The following is a 20765-nucleotide window of genomic DNA, read 5'->3' as shown; positions in this document are numbered from 1 at the left end:
GAAATAAAGCTGAACTTTACAATCCAAATGATGGCTGTTTAGATGGAAGTATGTTCTGTTGAACCCAGTGATATTTCTTACTAGCCCTTACTAGTTTTCAGTGTATGTAGTATCTCTAATGATTGGTAAGGAATTTCCTTTTTATTATTTATATGAGTTTGGAAAAATGCCTACTAAATTATTATTGCAATAAACAGTAGACCCATAAAAGTTAGCTGATTTGCATTTATCTCTTAGGCTGACAAAATGTCCAAAAATAAGAAAAAGAAATTGAAAAAAAAGCAGAAACGACAAGCTGAACTATTGGAGAAGCGAATACAAGAAATTGAAGAGATGGAGAAGGAAACAAATCCTCTGCAAACTGAGTCTGAAGAACAACAAGAAGGGGAGAGACCAGTTGAGCTAATTTTAAAAGAGAGTTCCCCAGATGAGGGACTGTCAGCAAAGACAGGTATTGATTTCTAGAAAAAAATGTTTTGGATCAATTTATTACTCTAATCCTGCATTCTATGGTGTAATCATGCATTCTTTTGAAGGTGAGCAGTCTTAAAAATAGAGATTTGAATTGATAAAAGTTTCAAGTCATTTGGACTGATACAAATTTTAATTGGCTAAAATAAAATTTCCTAATATGTATAGTAGATGTTTGAACCCAAGTAATGTTCAGACCACCATTATCTCTGGGCCCAAACTATCTCAGAGGATGGTGATGGAGAAAAATGAGAGGAAGTGTTATTATACTATCTTGGAAAAAAAGATGGGATATCAGCAGCAGTGATAATTATTTTTTTTAAAAATGATTAGTAAGTGGCCTGTATTTCCTATTGCCCCTTATCAGGGTACATTGTAATTCCTTTTGTGTCTGTTCTTCCCTTGACCCATAAACATAGTTTCTGGTTTTTCTCTTTTTTTCAGAGCAAAGTAGCTTAATGGAGGGAATTGAAAAATGTGTAACAGAAATTAATTGCAATGGATTGGTGCAAATGTCTACTTTCTCGAAATCCATCAGTCAAGTGTCTGTGAAACTCGAGGATGACGTTCATAATGCCAATGATTTCACTGGCCCTTCTCAAGAGCAGGAAGAAGAGAGCAGTGCTTATAGCCAAAGCAATGGTGGTTCAGAGAACCTAATACAGGAAGCAATATCACAGCTTCCTGTACCCTTAATTTCAGAGGTTCTGGATTCAATGGTTTGTCAGGAATCCACATGTGAGGAACAATATTTAAATGCACAGCAGATCATCCAATTACAAGAAAGCATCAGGTCAGAAATTCCTTCAGAAGATGAGAATGAAAATAACGGGTCTTCTGAAAACAGTAAAGGTACTGCACATTGATTCTTTGTCAGAAATAAATTGTTTATTTTCAAGGAGAATATTCTTTTTAAAAAAATATGTAACAAGTGCTCAAGAGTTGCCTCAAAGTATGAGATGGGTGGCATATACATTTAATTAAAAAAAATCCTAATATTTCATGGTTATATAATTTTTTTAAGCACTTGTCATATGAGTTTAATCTTATACAGATCTTATTCAACGTTCATATTTTTAAAATTAAACCATTTATAATCCATAATTTCAGTTTGACATGTTTTGAATAAATCTTTAAGTTTAATTACACTTTATTGAATTTAACAAAATCTATAGTTAGTCAAAAATGGAAAGGAATTCTACGGCTTAAGGAGATTGCGTAAGCAAGCTTGATTCCCACTATGGTTTATAGCTAAACCACTATTATAATTTCTAAACCATCTTATTGGCATGGATTTTATGAAAGATGTTCCAAAGTTCTTTTGACAAAAAGTATCTCCGAACTGCATTATTTATTGTAAGCTGCCCAGAGTTACTTAAAAAAGATGGGCAATGTAGAAATTGGATGGATGGATGATGGTTGAGTTAACTAATGTTTATGCTGAGTCTAGAAAAAGCTGCTGCTGGAAGTTTCCTCCTTAATCCACTTGAACCTGGGAATGCAGATAAACTCAAAGTGAAGATAGCTGATCTAGGAAATGCTTGCTGGGTGGTAAGTTTACTTTCCTTTCCTTATTGAATGCCAATATTGCTAATTTTGCAGTTTGCTGGAATGAACATAGTTATCATTTAAAATATTTTAACATACTTCTACAAATGCAAACTTAATTTGTTCATAGTTCTTAAATTGTTCTGTGTTCCCAGTTCTTTCTCATACAAATTTCAAAAGATTTGATTTTACTGGACAGGATGTAAGTAGAACAGTTAGAATTTCACCCTAAATTTGTACTTTAAAGTGACTCCAAATTTCAATCCAGAAATGAGAATTCCAGCATCCGTGCCCTCAATTTGGAAAAAGTATCTTATCTCTGCTAGCAACCAGCTTATTGTGGCTGCTATAAAGCAAAGAGGTATTCCATGGATAGCATAGGTGGAATGGCAAGATCATTTCCCCCTTTTTTATTTTGGTCTATATTTAGACCAAAGAATATTAACTTTTTACTCAGAACTGAAAATAAATAAAGGTGTATGGCTTTTCTGAAGGCAACTGTTGTATAGCTATCCTGCATCATTTCTGGATTTGTATGAGGCAATATTCTGCTTATTATCTATGTGAAACTATTCAGTTTTCCTACCCAAATTAAGGAAGAAAAGATGCAGTATCTTCCATTTTCCCTTTCACTGATAATGCTGAAAGCCATTCATATGAAAGCATCCTAAGATATTTTTTAAGCCAGTTAATTAATATGTTAAATGTCTGCATGATGTATGTCCTTATAAGAAAAGGCAAATTGGACTTGAGTCTATTACTTGTTTTTCATTATACGTTGCATGTAAAACGTACCAAAAAGTGTTACATCCAATCATTTAATTGAGAAAAAATATGTAATGTTATAGCATCTGTAATATTACATGTATAAAATATGTAAAAAGAACTAATTAAATATCTGAACATTTATGTAAGACAGCTTTCCCCAACCTTGCCCCACAGTTCCCACGGTCTTGATCCATTCAGCCCACTTTCATCAAGGTACACGGGAAAGCTGCTCTTGACTGTTAATGAACAGTCAAGAGCAGCTTTCCCAAGATTCATGGTTTATGTCATCTCAGCACATTTTCTGCATTGAATCATTTTTAAATAATCTAATTCATTTATAGAAGTTCCACTGATCTTTGTTTGAGAAGACCATGTTTTTATAGAATGAGGATGGGGAATTTCGATTTCATTGTTTGTATTGCTTTTCTAACTTCCTTTTATTCTGCAGATTCTAGGGATGGTTATTCAGATTCAGTGTTCATGAAAGGATTTCAAGACATCAGAAAGCAATAATAGCATATTTCCTTTTGAAGAAATACTAGTTTAAGACATAGCAGTGTGATGGCCTGCTTTAGCATTTCTAGCTGTGCTGGAAAAATGATGGACAGTTTGCTTGCTGTCTCTAGTGTGTGGCTTTTTAAAAAAACAAATAACTTCAAACTGTTCTGCTTTTAAAAATGTAATGTTAAGTAGTTGCAATTTTATTTTAAAAGAGAAGGACACAGTTTGGGTAAATGATTAAAACAGCATCTTAGTGGAAACTATAGTAGATAGAATGAAATACATTTATGAGAGAAAGCAAACAGAATAAAAAACAAGTAATTCTTTACCATCTTTCTCCCTGGCTACATTGCTAGTAATGCTATGGATCTCCTGGGCTTTAATGGATACCACCAGTGAACTTTGTGGAATTTAGTTTTGTTAAAAAGGTATAAAACTGGTCTATAAATATACAGAATAAGGCTTTCCCAGATGTGTACCAGAATCAGAATCTTAGTGCTCCCTCAAGGGTTTACATTACAAGTGAGTCAGATCACCCTAACTTCCTTCTTAAATTTTAAAAACTAGAAATTAGAGATACACTTCTTACCAATCGTAGAAAAAACTTCCTTTGCTTCAAGTTGTAACACATTTCTTCTTCTACAGCATAAACATTTTACGGAGGACATTCAGACAAGGCAATATAGAGCTTTGGAAGTACTAATTGGAGCAGGATATAGCACTCCAGCTGATGTTTGGAGCACTGCCTGCATGGTAAAGTTTAGTTGTGGTGCCTAAACCTTTTGTACGATGTTGATTCACAATTTGGTAGGAGTCTGACAATGTTGGATCATTTTATGTTGTATATCACCCTGAAATCTGATGTGTTGAAAAGCAATATTTGGATAACTTTAAATGCCTTTTTTAACAGACTACTTCATTTAATGAAAATGATTTTTTATATTTTAATTTAAAACTGAGAAGTACTCAGATCTAACATTCAAAACCACTTATAAGTCTGAATCCAGTTAGTAATTTTCCTAGTTAACAAAAGAGTAAGCATAAAACATGCCTTAAATCAAATTTGTGAGACTCTGAAGTAAGTTGCAAAGCACGTCTAGGACACAGGTCAATTACAGAGTCATTATGCATTACAGAATAATTAGAATTATGCTTTAGCACTTAGATCATTTACAAAAAAGTTTTCTGAAAATTATCTGTCATTTTCATCTTCAGGCCTTTGAACTGGCTACAGGTGACTATTTGTTTGAGCCTCACTCTGGTGAAGATTACTCTCGGGATGAAGGTGAGAGCTATGCCGGAACTGTGTTAAGTAGCAGAACCTGGATAGTAAGAAAATTAGCAGAGAAATATGTTGGGCTTTTTTTAAAAAAGAAAATCAGTCTTAAATTCTCCTATATTTTTTTCAAGTATCTTAGAGAACATTAAAGTTTCTAACATTAAATTAGAAGCATGGATAGCAGAATCAATTTCTGTTTTTGCAATAAAGATCTCAGCTATATTTGTGTCTATGTTAAGGACACAAATTTGACACGTATATTTCCATAAGCATTTTGTGAAGTTTGTTTTACATTGCAGAGTAATTAGGACAAAATTATAAAAAAGAGCCATGCAAAACAACATGCGCCAGAAAGAGACAAACTCAGAGGTTCCCTCATAGACATTAAGTTTTCAAAAATGCCTTAAACTACATTTCAGGACCCACCTAAATGGGTTCAGACGCAGGATTTCAGTTGATTTAAATTTATCAATCACTGTATATTGCTTAAAAGTCCTTGGTGTTAAATTTGAAGGTTATGCAGTAGAAATTTCATTGGTCAAAGTCAAACCACACAAGTATATTGAATTACTCTTAGCAGAAGGATATTTAACTGGGAATCATAATTTATGTCTTACTTATTAAAATGACTCACAACTACTAAAAAGCGCAAACTGTTAAGCAATCCAGAGCAATATCTCCCTGAGTCCTCAGAAAAGTCATGTTTATGAGATTTCTGCACATTAGGAGATCCCAGAAAAATGGAGGTAGATCTTTTTACTACGTTCTTTCATCCATAGAAGTTTTTAGAACTACACATCTGGTCCCAAGGTTCACAATAAAGTCAGTATGAGTTAATTCTAATTCTTATAGTCTCTTCCTTATTTTCTCCCTGGAAGCACAGATCATATTGCATTGATTATAGAACTTCTGGGAAAAATACCTCGTAAGCTCATTGTAGCTGGAAAATATTCCAAGGAGTTTTTCACCAAAAAAGGCAAGTGGGAAAATAATTTCATTATTTTAAGATTTTTTGTAAAGTTTGTTGTAAAGTTGTACTGCGTTTCTGAGTCATTTCAAGAACATTGAACTTCAAAGTGCAATGAAAACTGATTCTAGCCTGCTTCTGTCTGTCTGTTTTATTTTATTTACAGCCAGAGGCCCCAAATAACAAAGTGCTAAATATAGTATAAAATTTAGTATTGGATGAAATAGTTATTTTATTGCTAAATAAAATTATTGATAAAAGAGTATTCTATATTTACTTAATGTAAACAACTAAGATACGTAGGGAGCTGAGAAGTGTAATAAATTTGTAATTTATTCCAAACATCACAGGTGAACATGGAACTTTGGCTTTTCCATTAATTCCTGTACTAAATAACTCCATAATTTTTCCTTAACACAATAAAAACCTGAGGTCTAACCCTGGAATACAAATAATCAGGATCAATTCCAATCTGAATATCTCTTTGGTTAAAACCATGAATTTACAAAAGAATCATTTGGGATTTTATATAGCAGTCCTTCCTTGGTTTTAAAAACGTGTATTTAGAACTTAATAGCATTTAGCAAGGGTTTTGTTTTAAAAGTGCATTGTCGGTTTCCAGGAGAATAATAGTTTCAAACACAATTTGGAACATTTAAAAAATATCTTAAAAATCATCTGCAGTTGGGCTGTTGCTACAGGTAATCCTCAAGTTACGAATGTATTGGAGCCTGCCAATTACATTCGTAACCCGAGGATTCATAGGAATGAATCATGTAACTTGAGCATGATCACTCCCTCCTTTCGTCCATGCATTTGCTAGTCAGTTCCAGCTATTGATGGAACAGGTTCAGAGCACCCAAGGCCGCCTCCGATCCACAGATACCTCATGCAATTGCTCCCCCACTCCCCCTTCCTGCCACGCCGGCCTGCTTGTGGGGACTCATTTACTTTTTGAAGATCTAGCGAGTTGTCTCCTCTCCAGCACCAGAGGGAGAGCAGAACGAGCATGTCCTGCTCGGCATCTCTGACTTACCGAAGCTGCGTGCCACTTCTGGAACAGAGGGCAACCTTGGTGAATCTCCTCCAAAGGCTTCCAGTCTTGGCATGGAAAAGTGTTTGTGTGGCAAAGTGAGACTTTGGGGCAGCGAACCTGCATTGTTTCAAGCCTCTTGTTGTCATGCACTTGGAAACTGAACGATTTGTGCGAGATCAGTGCAAACGCTTTTCCGCATCACTAGGAAAAACCAATACAAAAAAAAAGTAATTTGTACTATTGAGTTTTCCCAAGATAGATAGCAAGCTAAACTTCCTATAATTGTCAGGTTCTTTTATTTCTCTCTTCTTACATAGGTAGTCCTCTGCTTACAACCACAGTTGACCCCCAGATTTCTGTTGTTAAGTAGTTAAGTGAATTTTACCCCATTTTACAACCCTTCTTGTCATAGTTATTATAAGTGAATCACTGCCGTTGTTAAGTTAGTAACATGGTTGTTAAGGGAATCTGGCTTCCTCATTGACTTTGCCTATCAGAAGGTTGCAAAAGATGATCACATGATCACTGTAACCATCATAAGCTGTCATAAATATGAGACAGTTGCCAAGTGTCCAAATTTTGATCACGTGACTATGGGGATCCTGCAGTGGTCGTAAGTGTGAAAAACTATTTTAAGTCGAGGATAACCTGTATAAGGAATTGATAGCCCTATTCCAACCTGAAGGGTTTAAACCAGCATTTTTTATTCCTGGAAATAGGGCTGCTAATAGAATTTGATAGATATATTTTTGCTGGCCAGAAACCTTACCAGAGTTTATTATTGAAATAAGAAATTTTGAGATGAAGAGGGAAGTGTTCTTAACTTATGCTGTCAATTATGCCAAATGAACCTGAAAACTAAATGTTCCAAAAATGTGTAATATCACTGAAGCAATGACATCCTGTATAACAGCAAGTCCAATTTCATATATGTCTGCACGTATTTCTTCTATATTGAAAAGAACCAGCTTTTATTTTAAGTGATAAATATTTCTGTTTGGTCTCTTTGAAGATAAGGAAGAAAACTTAGAATACCAAATTTCTTAGCCATGCTTTGGAATCTAGACTGCTTAAAACATATTCTGCTTAAAACACATTCTGCTATGCAGTGCTGCTCTGCTTGCCTGCATAATGCAAATTATGAATTTTGAAGCAGAAAAATACATTTTTTAAAAAAAAAATTATCTTTTAACTCAGTTCTGTGAACTGTTCAGTTGGCCTTCCTGCACATAATGTATTAACCTTTCTATTGTTCACAGGTGATCTGAAGCACATTACTAAATTAAAGCCATGGGGTCTCTTTGAAGTATTGGTGGAAAAATATGAATGGTCCCAAGATGATGCAGCTGCATTCACAGACTTCTTATTACCTATGCTGGAGCTGAATCCTGAAAAAAGAGCTACAGCAGCACAGTGTCTCAGGCATCCCTGGCTCAACCCCTAAACACTCCAGTCTGATATGGTGGCCCTCTCATTGGGTTACGGCATAAAATGTATAAACACACACAAACACACACACACACCTAGATGTCCCAGCTGTCCCTTTTCCTTCTTCCAGGTCAACTTTTTCCTTGTTGATTTTCAGAGTGAAACTTCTCCTTGAAGGCTTTTTAGATTTTAGATAAATCTAACTGTTCATGTGAGATTGTGTATTTGACTTGGTGGGGACTATTATTAGCCAGTGGACATCCAATATGATTTGCAGTGACTGGAGTTTGCCAAAGAATTTTTATGGGAATGTGAAATTATTGCGTAGTCTCTTCCTTACACAGATACCTTACCTTGAAGGAAACCTTCATGGGGATATACTCCCTTAAGTATATTGCAGTCATCCCAAGGGGGATGTGAAGAGCTTGTGAATCCCTCCTTAGCTCACTGACTCTGGGAGTCATTTCTTAGTGCACATTCAGTTGCTGGCAGTAAGAGGAAAAGTAGCAGATGGCACCAAGGTGGTAGCTCCATGAGGAGCACTAGACTCAACTAAATCCTTAGGTGTCTGCTCTGCTGCTTGGATAACTTTTTTTCTTATTTTTTTGGACATACTTTTCTTTAGCCATTGAATCTTTTGAAATTATTTACATATATATATATAAAACATATACACACATGCATTTTTGATCTTTGGTGCTCAGGGTAGTTCTGAGTCCAATGAACTTTGCTCTCCAAAGATGGGCCATATAAACCGGAATAAGTTTCACAAGGGAAATAAAATGAAAGGATGTGGTAAAAGTAACCATTTCTGCAGTATGGATCTATGCATTTATTGCCTGCAGAGGGGAGTCAGAGTACCCAAATTCTATGCCAGGTCTGTCCAATACATAGCCTTGGGCAATATTGCCAGCCTGATAAAGTGGCACAAGAGTGCTTGATAAAACATCTCTGCAACCCAACCTGGAGTTCAAAAGTAGGAATATACCAAGTTTGTGGCAGTCCACTTGTTATGTAGGCCTGCTTTATGCCATTGGTGTCATATTGGCCATGTGTGAAATTGTATTTTTATTAGAGAGCAGTTCTCAGAAAGATAGATTATATCCTTACTGTAAAATAAGGAAAGGTGGTATTAGTGCTATCTTTTCAGCCTTGCTATATGCCCAGACCTAGAACCAACAAATGTTAATGAATGTAATGTTATCAACTGTGTTAACTAGTCTAGAATGCTAGACTTTAGAAAGTACCTTTTTAAATAGAATGTTGTTTTTACTTATATATTAACTTCAGGACAAATAGTCTTAATTTTCTTCCAGTAGAGATAAAGTGACAATTCTGTTTTCAAAATCATTACAAATATACTGCTCAACAGAATATATTGTAACTTTTAAACTCTAAGAAGAAGAACTGGTTGTGACTGAACCTTATCAGATTTTTTTAAATTAGAAGAGTATAAAACATTTGTTAGTTTTACAGTAAGCATCTCCTAGACTATCCCTGGTTACGTTCTTTAAACGTCTTCTGTATTCAGATGTAATGATAGGTTTGGGGTAGCTGGGTCTTCAGTTGCCTTCCTAACAATGGACCAAATAGACTTTTGAGATTAGAAAATTCTCCCAAGGCTGGACAGTGCTAGAAAACTGATACGTTTCAGGCACTGTTTGGACAATTCAGTTCATATGTCAGTAGCAAAATCATTCTTTTCATTGTGTGGCAAATCCCAATCTAGAGTCCTTTTAAGATGCATCCCTTTGCTGAAAAAAAAAAAAATCTGGTTAGCATGTGTTAACAAAGCACTATATCTCCTTTTTAGTTTAGTCATGTAACAAGACTGTGGTTTTAGTAAAATGTTTGTTTCCATTTAGAAAAGCTTAAATAAAGTTCTCTGTGCATAATCTTAAAAGGAAAAAGAGATGTTCCAAAAGTTTTAATTTTATTCACATTATTTGGGGTATCTTGCCTCCCAAAAGCACTTCTGTGCCTGTCTGTAAAAAGATTTAGGATAGAACTTAGAATGTATGTTAGTACTTCCTCTCTGAATACTGTGAAGACATTCTGGCAAGAAGAATTGAACTTTGGTGACAATGTAGCCTCATTTGCATACCCTGACTATCTGACTAGAACAAGAGGCATCTCTTGGTTGTAATACAGGCTTATTCTCCAATGAAGGAGGCTGCTCATAACTCTTTTGCACTAAAGAGACGTTCTGAAATAGTACAAGTGGTAGCTTGTCTGGATTGTCTGCATACTTTGTAGTTCACATCAGGTTCACTCAACTTCCAAATTGCCATTAAGTGCTCACTAACCAATTTGTACTTGTTTTCTTGACCTAAACCTAGAAGGAAAATACATTTTTATTCTTTCTATTGGGTGTATTGTCTTTTTTTCTTTGTAAATATCGCACAATAAACAGATTATCCAATAATCCACAGATACTTTGGATATGCTGTCTATGTTCACCTGAAGTGTTTATTGTAGAGCTCTTATGAGATGTTCTGTGAAATATAAATGGTTTACACATCAGAAGCATAATATGATGTGTTGAATAAGATCAAACCAGTCACAAAGTTAAGGATGGTATTTCAAACTAGTCAGTGAAAAAATTAAATATGAGCACTACCAATGCAATCCTATGAGTGATAAATGTTTTGTAAATTATGCTAATAGAAGGAAGGAGAATATTTCATATCCAGATCCTACAATGTTACTTACTTTTTCTGCTCTTTATTTTTAGCCAAATTCATCATCAGAGCAGTACTTAGACCAGAGTGAATTGGAGAAAAACAGCAGGGAAGTTAAATGTGACCAATCAACTACATTTAAGGAAAACAGTTCATTGTCGGAAGCTATTTTTTTTTCTTCATTTTTTTGAATGAACTGTGTACACATGCACTTTTTTGACCTCTTGCTAGGCTTCTCCACATACACACTTTAGGAACAGGAGAAGCAGCAGAGCATGTGTCCAGAGAGGGCAAACAGAAATTAAGGCAAATGGAGGAAGGAAAACAATAGCCTTCCATTTCCAGAGATCATCAAATGAATTGTGTGAGAAAGCCAGGATTCTGAACTCTAAAGAAGTATAAGTTAGGAGTTTCTTTTATTGTTTTTAAAGTTGTTAATCACTATCACTAATGAATGTAATGATAGAAAGTCAGCTGACTTAGTGGTGTAGATTTATTAGAGTCATATGTATGACTGTCAGCTGGGCATAAACTGAGTTTATGTTTAATGCCTTTGATTCTTACAACAAGTCTCTCCCTTGAAAACAAGGTAGCTGAGCTGAAGATCCTTAGAAAAGTACAAATAAGATCTTAAATATGGCATCTCATTTCTAGGTTAATAGATTCCTTGCTGTCAGTGAAATGAGTTTACTGGGAAAGGACTTTTCAAGGGTAAAGAGAGGTGTACTCGTAGGAAGAATTCAATCCTTGGATGATGAACTTGTGTTCTACTGAGCAGCAGCCAGCTGGGGTTGTAGATGAATGAAGCATTGGAAATAGAAGGGATAGGTATAGTGCTTGTGGGCTTGGAATACAGGTAATACAGGTAATTGAGCCCAAAATTTTGGTTGCTAAGCAAAACATTTATGTGCATTTTGACTCATTTTACAACCTTTGTTGCCAGTTGTTAAGTAAATCACAGTTGTTCAATTAATGACCATTGATTTTGCTTGTCAGAAGGTCACAAAAGGGGATGACATGACTCCAGGACACTGCACCCATCATAAATATGAGTCAGTGCCAAGCATCTGAATTTTGATCACATGACCATGGGGATGCTGCAATGGTCATAAGCATGAAAAATGGTCATAAGTTGCTTTTTTCAGTGTCGTGGTAACTTTGAATGGTCACTAACAACTGCTGTTAAGTCGAGGATTACCTGTACTATGCAGATAGGCTGTTGGATAGTACCAAAAACAGTGGTCCACATTGGAATTAATATTTCATTATTCGGCCAATTCTAAAAACCAAATGTAGGCAGCTGAAAAGCATATTAAGGTCTGGGCCTGATTAAGTATCCTTAAAAACATCTGTTCCATGGAAATGACAGAGTTTGGAAGTTACAGTACATAGATGAAATTGTGCCATGGGAATAATTTACATTAGGCACTAAGACATTTTGAACAAGTCAGACCTGCATAAGAGACTCCTCTTGAACCAGAACAGCTGATAGAATGGTTCTTAAAACATTCCCACTTTCCTGGGAAAATTTACCAGCATGAGGTTTAGAAAAGTAGATGTGGATGTTTCAAAAAAAAATTGCGTAAGTGATAGTCACATTGTTGAAGGTGGGTTAATAGTGTTACAAATGAAGTGTTATATGGAAGATGTAACAAATCCAGTGGAATGGTGTCAGGGATAAAGTCATCCCTTAAAGTGACCTTTGTAAAAGGATAGAGCAGCATGCACTGAGGTGGGGGGGTACTTTATATCATAGAGCAGGGATCTCCAACCTTGGCAACTTTAAGATTTGTGGACTTCAACTCCCAGAATTCCTCAGCCATAGAGGGTACATAATGTATTCAAAAGCTTTGAAAGATCCATCTCAGAATTGCTTTGTGGCAAATGTAAATTGGATATACAAATATACTATATATACTTCTTGATTGAAATGCAAAGAGTAATCCTGAATAATACCTTGGTCCAAAAGTTCCAAGCTGTAACTCTTAAGTATTACCTAACTTTCTTCCATTCATACTAGCTGGACAAATGAATTAACAGGGATTGTACTCCATTGGTTTGAGGAAAACATAACCCCATGACTTATGTCAATGCATATACCTTAACAAGCCTGAAAAAGAAATAGAATTCTGATGAGAAGGCTTGGGCAATTGCCTATGTGCTATGTAGACATTTGAACAGGATTCACAAGAGCTAAAAGGTTACATTTTCCTGAAATAAGTTTGCAGGGCAGCCGTATGCCTGTTATAAGGTAAAGAAAGGTTCCCCTTGCACATACATGCTAGTCGTTGCCGACTAGGGGGCGGTGCTCATCTCCGTTTCAAAGCCGAAGAGCCAGCGCTGTCCGAAGACGTCTCCGTAGTCATGTGACCGGCATGGCTCAACGCCAAAGGCGCACGGAATGCTGTTACCTTCCCACCAAAGGTGGTCCCCATTTATCTACTTGCATTTTTTAAGTGCTTTCGAACTGCTAGGTTGGCAGAAGCTGGGACAAGGAACAGGAGCTCACCCTGTTACATGGCAGCACTAGGGATTCGAACTGCTGAGCTGCCGACCTTTCAATCGACAAGCTCAATGTCCTAGCCCCTGAGCCACTGCGTCCCCCTATGCCTGTTATAAGTAATATTAAATTAGCTGAATGGTTGCAATATTTAATTCAGCAAAATGTTTTGAAGTCTATTATTAATTATCCAGATCTATTGGGCCCCGTAGCTATAGAACATCTTACAAAACATGATTGCAAACAGGATGTGGAGATCAAAACCAATTAATGTCACACTGAACAAAATTTATTTTTCATAGTCTTTTCTGGAAAAGAGCACACTCTTTTTTGCAGAATCACTCTTCTATAACACAGACTGATGTGTCTAGATAACTGACAGAATCCACATTAGCATTCATGTGTATCAAGCAGCTTTTCTGAGTCCAAGGTCAAGTTGGAGTACTCAGTATTCAAGGGCAGAAGTAAGTACACTTGCAATTCCTTCAGTATTCATCTTCATTTATTTGCTTCCTCTGCAGGACAAAAGAACATGTCATAATAATCCAGAAAGTGCCATTTCCCCTCCCAATTTCTCCAAAAGTAGCTAATGAAATAACAACCATTTTTCATTGTCTGAAGTGTTTTTCAAATTTGGTCATTTTATGATGATTTCAACTCCTATCATTCTGGCTGAGGAATTCTGAGAGTTGAAATCCCTACATCTTAAAATAACCAAATTTGGTCTAAATCTCGTTGTTACCAGCTTGCTCGTGGATGCATGCGTGCGTGAAATGCTGCGCATGCGCAGAGATGTTTGGGTGGGTAGGCAGAGCTTCCCGCCACTGCCGCTACCGGTTTGCCCGAACTGGTGTGAACCGGCAGCAACCCACCACTGGTCTAAATAGAAGCTGTGATGTCACATGTTACACATAGGATAGAATTTGCCATTAGCACTTGAAGAGTGTTGAATTTGTTGACCATGCTTGACTATGATTATAAACCCAGGGAAGAGAAGGGCTCTGCTTTGCAGTAACTTACTTCAGCTGAATTAGCATGGCAATGACAGTTAGTGACAACTAGGACCAGTTTATATGTGCCTCCAAAGAAATTGTGAATAACATCTCCCAGCTTGGTAGATCTATCAAGTTTTTTACAGCATCCTGAAGGCCGCTGTCTGAAAGTTGTAGGGACTATTTTTAGTTTGTTATATTGTTTTGAACTTTTGATAATAACATCCCCAATAACTTTTCCCTTCTTCAACAGAGGGCACTGTGAAACCAGTTTTCCCCGTGTTTTCTGATATTGAGAGGGGGAAAAAAACCACTGCAGTCTTTTTGTTGTTAACAATCAGAAGAGACACATTGGTTTAACAGACAGGTTGAATGTACATTTGGAGAACAGGTGAAAAGGCACAAGTTTTAATCACCCATTTTGTTGATTGAAACTTTTCCAAATGGGAAAGATTGGCCTGACATTTGGAAAAACATAAACCCTAATAACCCTCTATACAAAATGCAGAAGTAATGTCCAAATTATAGACTTTTTCATTCTAGAATCCCAAGCCTGCTGAATTACCCTAAAGGCCAATTTCATTTTTATCAAAGCAGTGGATTTTTCATTTTACAAATGTCTAAAACGTAAAACTGTGATGGGACACAAAGTAACAGTCTCATGGATATAATGCTATTTTAATTATTTTTAACCACTAAGGAAAGGAATAATTTAGAAGACAGTTTATACAGTAGCTACAAATACCAGAAGCGTACTTGGGATTTTTTCTTTTAAACTAAGGGCTAAGGGCTTCCCAAAAAAAGTTTGCAGAAACGTTGCATATTTTTCTCCAATGATTTATAATGCATTCATGACCCTGCTGTGCTCCTCCACTGCCCAATCCCTCACTTGTGATGAATTAGAATATTCTATTAAATTTTTTTATTATTTCCTGCACCAGCAGAATCAATGATACAATCACTGAACTCGGCCATCGCCAGGCAGCAATACAGGGGCACATTATGCATTTTTACTGGAATAAAACTGCATATAGCCAGTTGTTTTTTTTTTACAGTAGACATCTTGTAGCTTGCATATACTGCCTTTGTTTGAAGCATGGAAGAAAAACACCGTGTTTCCCTGAAAATAAGACCCTGTCTTATATTTTTTTGAACCCTGCAATAAGAGCTTGGCCTTATTGCCATGCGCTCAAAAGCCTGATTGGGCTTATTATCAGGGGATGTCTTACTTTGGGGGAAACAGGATAGTATACCACAAGAACTATTTAAATTAAGGAAAAGAAAGGTTCTGACAATTTTAATGCAGCATAAGTTCTAATATTAATAATCTGCACATGACAAGCTTATGCACTTTTTGTCCTTATAAATTTTATGGCAGTAAATGTCCAAATCTCATCACCTTTAGTTCCACTGTCCTTGCTATTTTGACTATGGGAAGGGTAGGTTCTTCTGGGAAGGTGGTGGGGAATTGGCTTACCTTTGTTTTCCACTTGGAAATCAGAGGGTAGAAGATTGTCTTGGCGGTTGCCAAGCACAAATGCTAAAAAAGAAAGGATGAGGGCATCAAGAATGCCAATGATGCAAAGGATGTATGCCCAGCGCACAGTGCAGACTCCCAGGGTGTATTTGTCAGTCTTCTCTCCACACATGCGTTTCACCTCAGGGGAGTCCCAGCCATCAGGGTAGAGCAGGCAGCCAATGGACAAGCCTGCACCTGGAAATGGAAGGTAATTCAGTGATGCTATTGAAAGACACAGTTGCAACCTCACTGTAGTATCTCGTGGGTTTTTCATATGAAGTGTTCTGCTCAGCCTTCTGATTATGCAAGCTGGGCAAGCTATACGAATCTAATCAATAAACAAATAAATAAATGGGACAGATTCAAAAGGGGGTTCAAGTGCAAGTGATGGCACGACAGTACAATGTAAAGTACATTCACTACCTTTTACCACCTTTGAGAAACGGAGGTATTCTCTCTCCTTCGAAACTGATCAGAAAGCTTGATATTGTTGCTCATCTTGCCGTCTTTGCCACAACCACAGTTTAGCCAAGCTTAGTGAAAACTTGAATTAATGCAAATACAGGCTTAATTTGGGAATTAAAAAAAATTTGCAGTTCTAGAAATTATTGTTAGCATCAGGCCTTTTCTTCCCCGATTGAATAACCACAGGTCAGCTCCATAGCCAGGGCAGAGACGACCACAATTTGTGTCTACTTTTTGGAAATAAAATCTCTATGATTAATACTTTATAAGCTGTTCTTAGATGAGTATCTTAAGAGAGATCTGTAACCTGTACAAAAGACTTCATAGTATTAGAGTTTAACATGAAAAGTAGAAAGAGGAGCACAAAATGTCTGTCCTTAAAAAAAGTGGACAAGCACAGGACATTGAAAATTGCTTTTGTTACCATTTAGTTCAGGGGTCTCCAATCTTGGTCCCTTTAAGACTTGTGGACTTCAACTCCCAGAGTTCCTCAGCCAGCTTTGCTGGCTGAGGGACTCTGGGAGTTGAAGTCCACAAGTCTTAAAGGGACCAAGATTGGAGACCCCTGATTTAGTTTATGATTACGTGATATTCCTGCAAGCAATCAAGAGCTGTAAAACTATTTTACTTCTGTTGTCCAGAGAAGCATTAGTCAAGCCTTTACTAAAAAGCTAGTTATTTGCTATGGTCTGCCCTACATTCAAGAAGAAAAGGTTTTGAAATATCTACTCATTCCCTGTCTTTGCATCCTGAGTTTTAATCTATGACAAGGCAGTCCTCACTTAACAACTGCCCTGTTTAGCAACAATTTGAAGTTACAACTGTGCAGAAACAAGTAACTTTAGGATGGGGCATTACACTTACCACTGTAGCAGCATCCTGGGTTACATTTGCCCTTTGCAGACTTCACAGCCAGCTTCTGACACGCGGAGTCAATGCAGAAGTGGACAGTTAAAATTGCAAGTTACAGTTACATGATGGCTTGCATAACAAATACATTGTTTAGTGATAGAGTTGCCTGTCTCAGTTATGGTCATTAAGTGAGGACTGCCTATACAGTACTTTAAGATATAAATTTAAACAGCCAGGAATTTATATGGAAGTATGGTGAGATTTCCAAGGTACCAGATTCTATGGTCAGTATAACACATTATTATTGTTATTATTGTGAGGAAGGTGAATTTTCAGATGAATGAGAGTGTGTTACTTGGATAGAAACATGTCACAAGGTTGCCATAGCAATTTACTGATTTATTCTTTTAAGAAAAGCTTTTATACTCCCCTGTCGCTCAGGATCTTTACAGTCCTCCAGCATTGTGCCCTTCAGCCAATGTGGGTTAATCAGAAGCCTTTTTCAAGCCTCTTAAGTTATTTATGTTTGAGGCCAGGAAGAATTACAGCTTTCTTTAATGACTGTGCCTGTCCTTTCAGCTTATTCAAAATGCTACTGCTAAACCTGTTGCTGCACTGCCAGACTTACTTTAACCGCTATTTCATGCAAATGCATTTCTATTTGCTGAAGAAGCCTCTGCAGATCATGTAGCCAGGCTTTGTTCACCGGCATCAATATTTGAAAAAGGTTTCAAATACCATTACTGGCTTTCAGCATCTTCATGCTTTAAGATCAGATGGCCTTCTGAAGGTCTCTCTCACTATAAAAAAACTGGAGAGAATTGTGCTCCATCTTTGGCATCCCCATTACAGGCAGGGCTTAATTAGCGTAAGCATATTTAAGCAGGATATTCTAGGCGGAATAGAAAGTCATTACCTAAAATCCTGGCCCTAATTTGAATTTGTGGTAATTTTTAGAAGATGGAAAGCCAAAGTGCATTTCCTCAAGCAAAGAATGCTCGTGTTTTGCATACCATTAAATAAAGCAACTCATTTATTTCTCTCGGAATGAAGTGAAAGAAGGAAACGTTTAAAAAAAAAACTTTACCACTAATAGCAAAAACTTATAAATGAACAAATAGAAGGCAGGATGTATTTCATTTTGAGTTCCGGGAATTGAGTAATTCCCAAACAGCATTATTTAATTTTGCCCCTAGGATCTTGTATGTGTGCTATGTGTGTGTTCTGACTTGCAATGCTTGCTAGGCTCAGGTGTCCTTTAATATTATTTTTCTTTCTATAACATTGCTGATAAATATGGGAATATTATACATAATTTTATATGTAAAGTATCCCGATTAAAATTGGATCTTAAGTCCAAATATTTTTGGTGAATCTATTATAATTATGGCTATTTTTGACTCCAACCCACTAGTTATTTTGAATTAGTAAAACCTGTACCCTTTTGCTATTAAATATTGCAGTAATATACCTTACTTTCATCATAACCTTCCCATGCCCACACTGGCACAGAATTATAGGAAGCGTAGTTTTACATATCTGAAAGGCTTCAGCTGGTAGTGACTATTGTATTGCCCTTTTCTCTTATGAATCAAAATTTTACCCTGTTTTTCTTCTTCAGGCTGCAACTATCTTGATGGTTTTCTGACTTCTCTCATATGTAAAAGGAAATAAAAACGGAAGCTCATTTTCCTTTTGGCCTCGGAAATTTCTAGCTGCTAATATCTTTTATAAAGCATCTCCTTTTCATCAGAAAGAAGCATTTTTCTTAAAATACACATCTCCTCTCTAGGCAATGCTAACTGCTAAATCTGCCTGTCAAAAGCACTGAAGATGGAGCCTTGATCGTATTCAGCAAGATTCCTCCTGTGTTCTCCTTGCTCATTCCTGCTTGTTTTAGTGATGTTTTAAATCAATACCCTCTTCTATGCAGTCACTTCATGATTACATCTACACCTTCACCAGAGACAGTGATTATGGCAGCCACAAAGAAAGCAGATTAAGAAAAAAAAAACATTAAAACATAACTTCATTTTTTTTTAAAAAAACACCAAACAATCAGAAAAAGTGCATCAATTGCTTGTCCTTCAAATAGATTATACAATTAAGCGTCATTGCATATCACTTAACAGACTACAATATACTTCAAGAACAGGTCATTTCACTAAAATAAACTCATTGCTGTCTAACATGGGAACTAAAGAAATGGAATATTTTGTTTTCAGCGACAGTTAGCACATTCAGGAAAAGGCTGCCAATGGAACCTGAATCCAAATAGCAGATTTATATTCACATGTTGAAAAGAATTGCATCATCAAGGAACTAATATTTACTTTGCAGTAGCACAAATCCATTTTGCTTTCTCATTACTAGGAGTGATGCCGATGGAACTTCAAGCCAAATGGCAGATTTATATATTCATTTTAAATAGATGCCCCTTGCACTGCAAATTTGGGAGATAGGACAAAGAGGTTATGGTATCCCCAGCATAATATACTTGAGCAGGAATCCCTTAGCACATTGAAGCTATCTTTAACGGATGTCTTAATCTATCCCCTGGGTTCTCTATGTCCAACTCACATGCTGCCAGTTGCATCCAAGCACACACTTTGTAGACAGTAGCTGCATTACAGAAGAAGAAGAGGCTAAAGCAGAGGATGCAGCCAATTATGAGAAAGGTAGAAATGCCCACAAAAAACATAGCTGTTTTGAAAGCACTTGAGGGGATGGTGCCAAAGTCCAGTGGGCTGCCCTTGCAGATGAGTTCACTAGTCAGGGCATTTCCAATGCAATAGGAGTAGAGGCCAAAATAACCAGCTTGTGGAGTGTCAATGCTGTCCCCAATCCAATAGGGCTGGATGAAAGTTACCACCATGATCACAGCAAAGCAGAGGGTGAACAGTGCCCATAGCACTCCCATGGCTCGAGCATTCCTCACGTAGTTGGTATGATAGATCTTTGCTGCTTCCTGTGCTGGCAGCATCTTTGCCATGGCTCCACGGAGAGATGGCTATGTCTTGTAAGACATGTCTTGAAGTTCAGGGTCAAACAGAAAAATGATTGCCTTCTCACTCCAGGAACTTTAATGAGGGGCAGCACATAGGGAAGCTGAATCCAAGGAAGAGGGGCTGCAAGGTTGGCTTTCCACCTCACTGATAGATCAGGATTCTGTGAAGCAGCTCTTGCCTTTCCTGTGACTCTTTGCCCCAGCCACAGATGCTCGGATGACCATTTGCAAGAAGGGCTATTTGTTTCCATACTGAACAGCTCGGTGGGAGGTGCTGGAGCCTGAAGAATGCTTAGCCTTAGTTGCTGCTGCTGCTGCTGCTGCTGCTGCTCCTCCTCCTCCTCCTCCTCCTCCTCCTGTTCCTCCTCTCCCAGCATCCTACATATCTGGTGCTTTCCAAGAAAGTGGTGTTCCCTCCCTGTAAAGGAAATATCCCTCCTGCTTCCAAGCAGCAGCGAAGAAGAATTTCTGCGGCTTTATTTGTGAGCTCTGTTTCAGCACCACAGACAGCGATTGGCAGAGAAAGCCAGGCAGCCCACGACTGATGAACCGAAGGGTAGTCACTGTTTCCCATTAATTGGGGGCAGACACCAGAGAACCGACACCGATTCCCTTGACTGGGATAAATAGAGATTAATCCACCATCCCCATTTCAAATTAAGTATTACCAATTATACCTTGGAAAATAGTACGTTCCTGGACAGGACATATAAATCTTGTTGAATATAGTTAACATAAAAGCACATTGTTC

The 20765-nt window shown here is 37.1% G+C and overlaps 2 protein-coding genes across 2 annotated transcripts in view; one reads left to right on the top strand and one right to left on the bottom strand.

The window, feature by feature from the left end:
• The window catches only part of SRPK1 (SRSF protein kinase 1), a 40730-nt gene extending 30292 nt beyond the window's left edge, over nt 1-10438 (top strand). The window contains exons 10-16 of the mRNA XM_058178984.1: nt 238-451; nt 916-1323; nt 1922-2022; nt 3934-4041; nt 4504-4573; nt 5451-5543; nt 7830-10438. Coding sequence (XP_058034967.1) covers nt 238-451; nt 916-1323; nt 1922-2022; nt 3934-4041; nt 4504-4573; nt 5451-5543; nt 7830-8014 — 1179 coding nt within the window. The 3' untranslated portion in view covers nt 8015-10438. The remainder of the gene's footprint in view (nt 1-237; nt 452-915; nt 1324-1921; nt 2023-3933; nt 4042-4503; nt 4574-5450; nt 5544-7829) is intronic.
• Nucleotides 10439-13374: 2936 nt separating this feature from the next.
• LHFPL5 (LHFPL tetraspan subfamily member 5) lies at nt 13375-20300 on the bottom strand. The gene is made up of 3 exons (XM_058177842.1): nt 19588-20300; nt 15649-15885; nt 13375-13694 (listed from the first exon to the last, which is right to left on the bottom strand). Exons 1-3 carry the CDS (start codon nt 19997-19999, stop codon nt 13678-13680), a joined length of 666 nt encoding a protein of 221 aa, XP_058033825.1. The 5' UTR covers nt 20000-20300; the 3' UTR covers nt 13375-13677.
• Nucleotides 20301-20765: the final 465 nt, after the last annotated feature.

This window comes from Ahaetulla prasina, chromosome 3 (genome assembly GCF_028640845.1).
Source record: "Ahaetulla prasina isolate Xishuangbanna chromosome 3, ASM2864084v1, whole genome shotgun sequence".
Classification (NCBI taxonomy): Eukaryota; Metazoa; Chordata; class Lepidosauria; order Squamata; family Colubridae; genus Ahaetulla; species Ahaetulla prasina.
Note: the sequence above shows the minus strand (reverse complement) of the source record. Positions and strands in the feature narration are given on the sequence as shown.

Excerpts from the sequence above, each read along its gene's own strand:
- LHFPL5 (XM_058177842.1), bottom strand. The coding sequence starts at position 19,999 with ATGGCAAAGATGCTGCCAGCACAGGAAGCAGCAAAGATCTATCATACC. Across the intron at positions 15,886-19,587 it reads TTGGATGCAACTGGCAGCAT|GTGCAGGCTTGTCCATTGGC; the intron begins GTGAGTTGGACA and ends TTCCATTTCCAG.